The sequence below is a fragment of the Lathyrus oleraceus genome, chromosome 1 (assembly GCF_024323335.1).
Source record: "Lathyrus oleraceus cultivar Zhongwan6 chromosome 1, CAAS_Psat_ZW6_1.0, whole genome shotgun sequence".
NCBI lineage: Eukaryota > Viridiplantae > Streptophyta > Magnoliopsida > Fabales > Fabaceae > Lathyrus > Lathyrus oleraceus.
In genome coordinates, this window is record NC_066579.1 from 30,056,300 (window position 1) to 30,057,936 (window position 1,637).

General features: G+C 30.0%; 1 protein-coding gene across 1 annotated transcript; it reads right to left on the bottom strand.

Annotated features, from left to right (window-relative positions):
• On the bottom strand, positions 1 to 1,637 carry LOC127077760 (GDSL esterase/lipase At5g45910). Its single transcript, XM_051018740.1, has 5 exons — positions 1,391 to 1,637; positions 996 to 1,214; positions 755 to 897; positions 391 to 664; positions 1 to 236 (listed from the first exon to the last, which is right to left on the bottom strand). Exons 1-5 carry the CDS (start codon positions 1,635 to 1,637, stop codon positions 1 to 3), a joined length of 1,119 nt encoding a protein of 372 aa, XP_050874697.1.

A 1,637-nucleotide genomic window follows, 5' to 3' on the forward strand; every position in this document is an offset into this window, starting at 1 on the left:
TTAGGCTATTTGAAAAGGAGCTGGTTTAAGTGAGGGATATGCAAATGGTCCTTCAACTAATCCTTTTGCTAATAGCTTATATGCTGCTTCTGTAAAATGAACTCCATCCCAGTTTATATTTTTAGAAGGGTCAGAGCAAACCGTTGTGTTAGGACTTCCACACCCCATTCTTGGATCAAAATTATGTGGCCCACCGCCTCCACAACATGCTTTGAATGTCTCATCCTTATCAAAACCTACATAAAAAATTGTACTTGAATTAAATATTGTACATGTATATATAAATAAAATTGGCAGAAAAACAATTATTAATATATAAATGAACAACTTAATTAACAATCATTATTGCTATATGTATAATAAGTTAAATATTAAAAAAAAACTACCCACCGTATTTTTGCGGTTCTTCATACAAACGTTTGGCATCATTATAATAGTCAAAGTATATTATCTTGACATCAGGGTAAGTCTCTCTCAATGTAGTTATAGAAGAGATTAGATTGTCATTAAAATATTGTATGACAGTATTAAATGCCTTAAAGCATCCAAATTCATCGTAGTTTTTTGTATTATTAGTATTCACCACTGCCAAAAGGGAGGCACTACACCCCACTGGAAAGTTCCCTGGAATAACTATCTCTACAGCTCCCTCTTTGATTAATGACTATCGCATGAAAAGAAAAAAAATAGTTATTACATTATTATAACTTATATTGAAGTAGTTATTAAAATACATAAATTTTATATAACTTACTATGGTTGTTTCTGTAATTTTATTAACCACTAAGGGAATAAGATTTCGAAAGTTTGAAAATTTTGGTGTAATATGAGAGAAAATATCATTTCCACCAATTTCTCCCACTAAAAATAATGATTTCTTAAAGTAGTTACGACAATCTGTATCATAAAAATAACAAATATTGTTAACTCTTTGATTAAAAAAAATATTTTGAAAATTACATTAAATATATATGCAAAAGAAGATGTGACAATACCTTTTTTGTTTTTACATAGTGAAGGCTTGAGTCTCTTAAACATCTTAAATTGAACACTCAGTGAGTTATTAGTTCCAGGTAGAGCAACCCTACTTTTATTGAAATAATTAAAATCAAGTGCAGTGGCACCAGCAAATGCAAAGTTCACTCCTTTCGTGATATCTTGGCCTTCAATGAGATTTTTATAGGCCGGCAAAAATGGCAATCCATATGCTTGAGCTACAAAATAAAGTGAGTATCAAGTAATATATCTAATAAAATACTAATAATACAATATCAATCACTCTTCATACTCATTTTCATGCATGTAAAATTATGTATGTAATATATTTGAATTCTATTTACCCTCCAAGGTTAAAAGTATATACAAATAAAACTAAAAATAATAAATTTACCTATGAAATCTATAATCAAGCGTCCATTTGACAAACGTCCTGAGGGATGTTTAAAATACGTTGATCCATAAGGACTATTGCTAGGCATAGGTGGGTGAAGAGTTGCTTCATTTCCCGTGTCGCTTATTGAATCACCAAAATTAAATATAGCTTCGTAGGGAAGAGGATTGGCATTTGAAAGTACATTTCTGAATATAAAAGTGAGGCTAAAGAGAATTAAGAACTTCATGTTATTATTATAAATCAT

Coding starts and splice junctions, on each gene's coding strand:
- LOC127077760 (XM_051018740.1), bottom strand. CDS start 1,637: ATGATTTATAATAATAACATGAAGTTCTTAATTCTCTTTAGCCTCACT. Junction 665..754: donor AAATTACAGAAACAACCATA/GTAAGTTATATA, acceptor TTCATGCGATAG/TCATTAATCAAAGAGGGAGC. Junction 237..390: donor TGAAGAACCGCAAAAATACG/GTGGGTAGTTTT, acceptor TTTTTTATGTAG/GTTTTGATAAGGATGAGACA.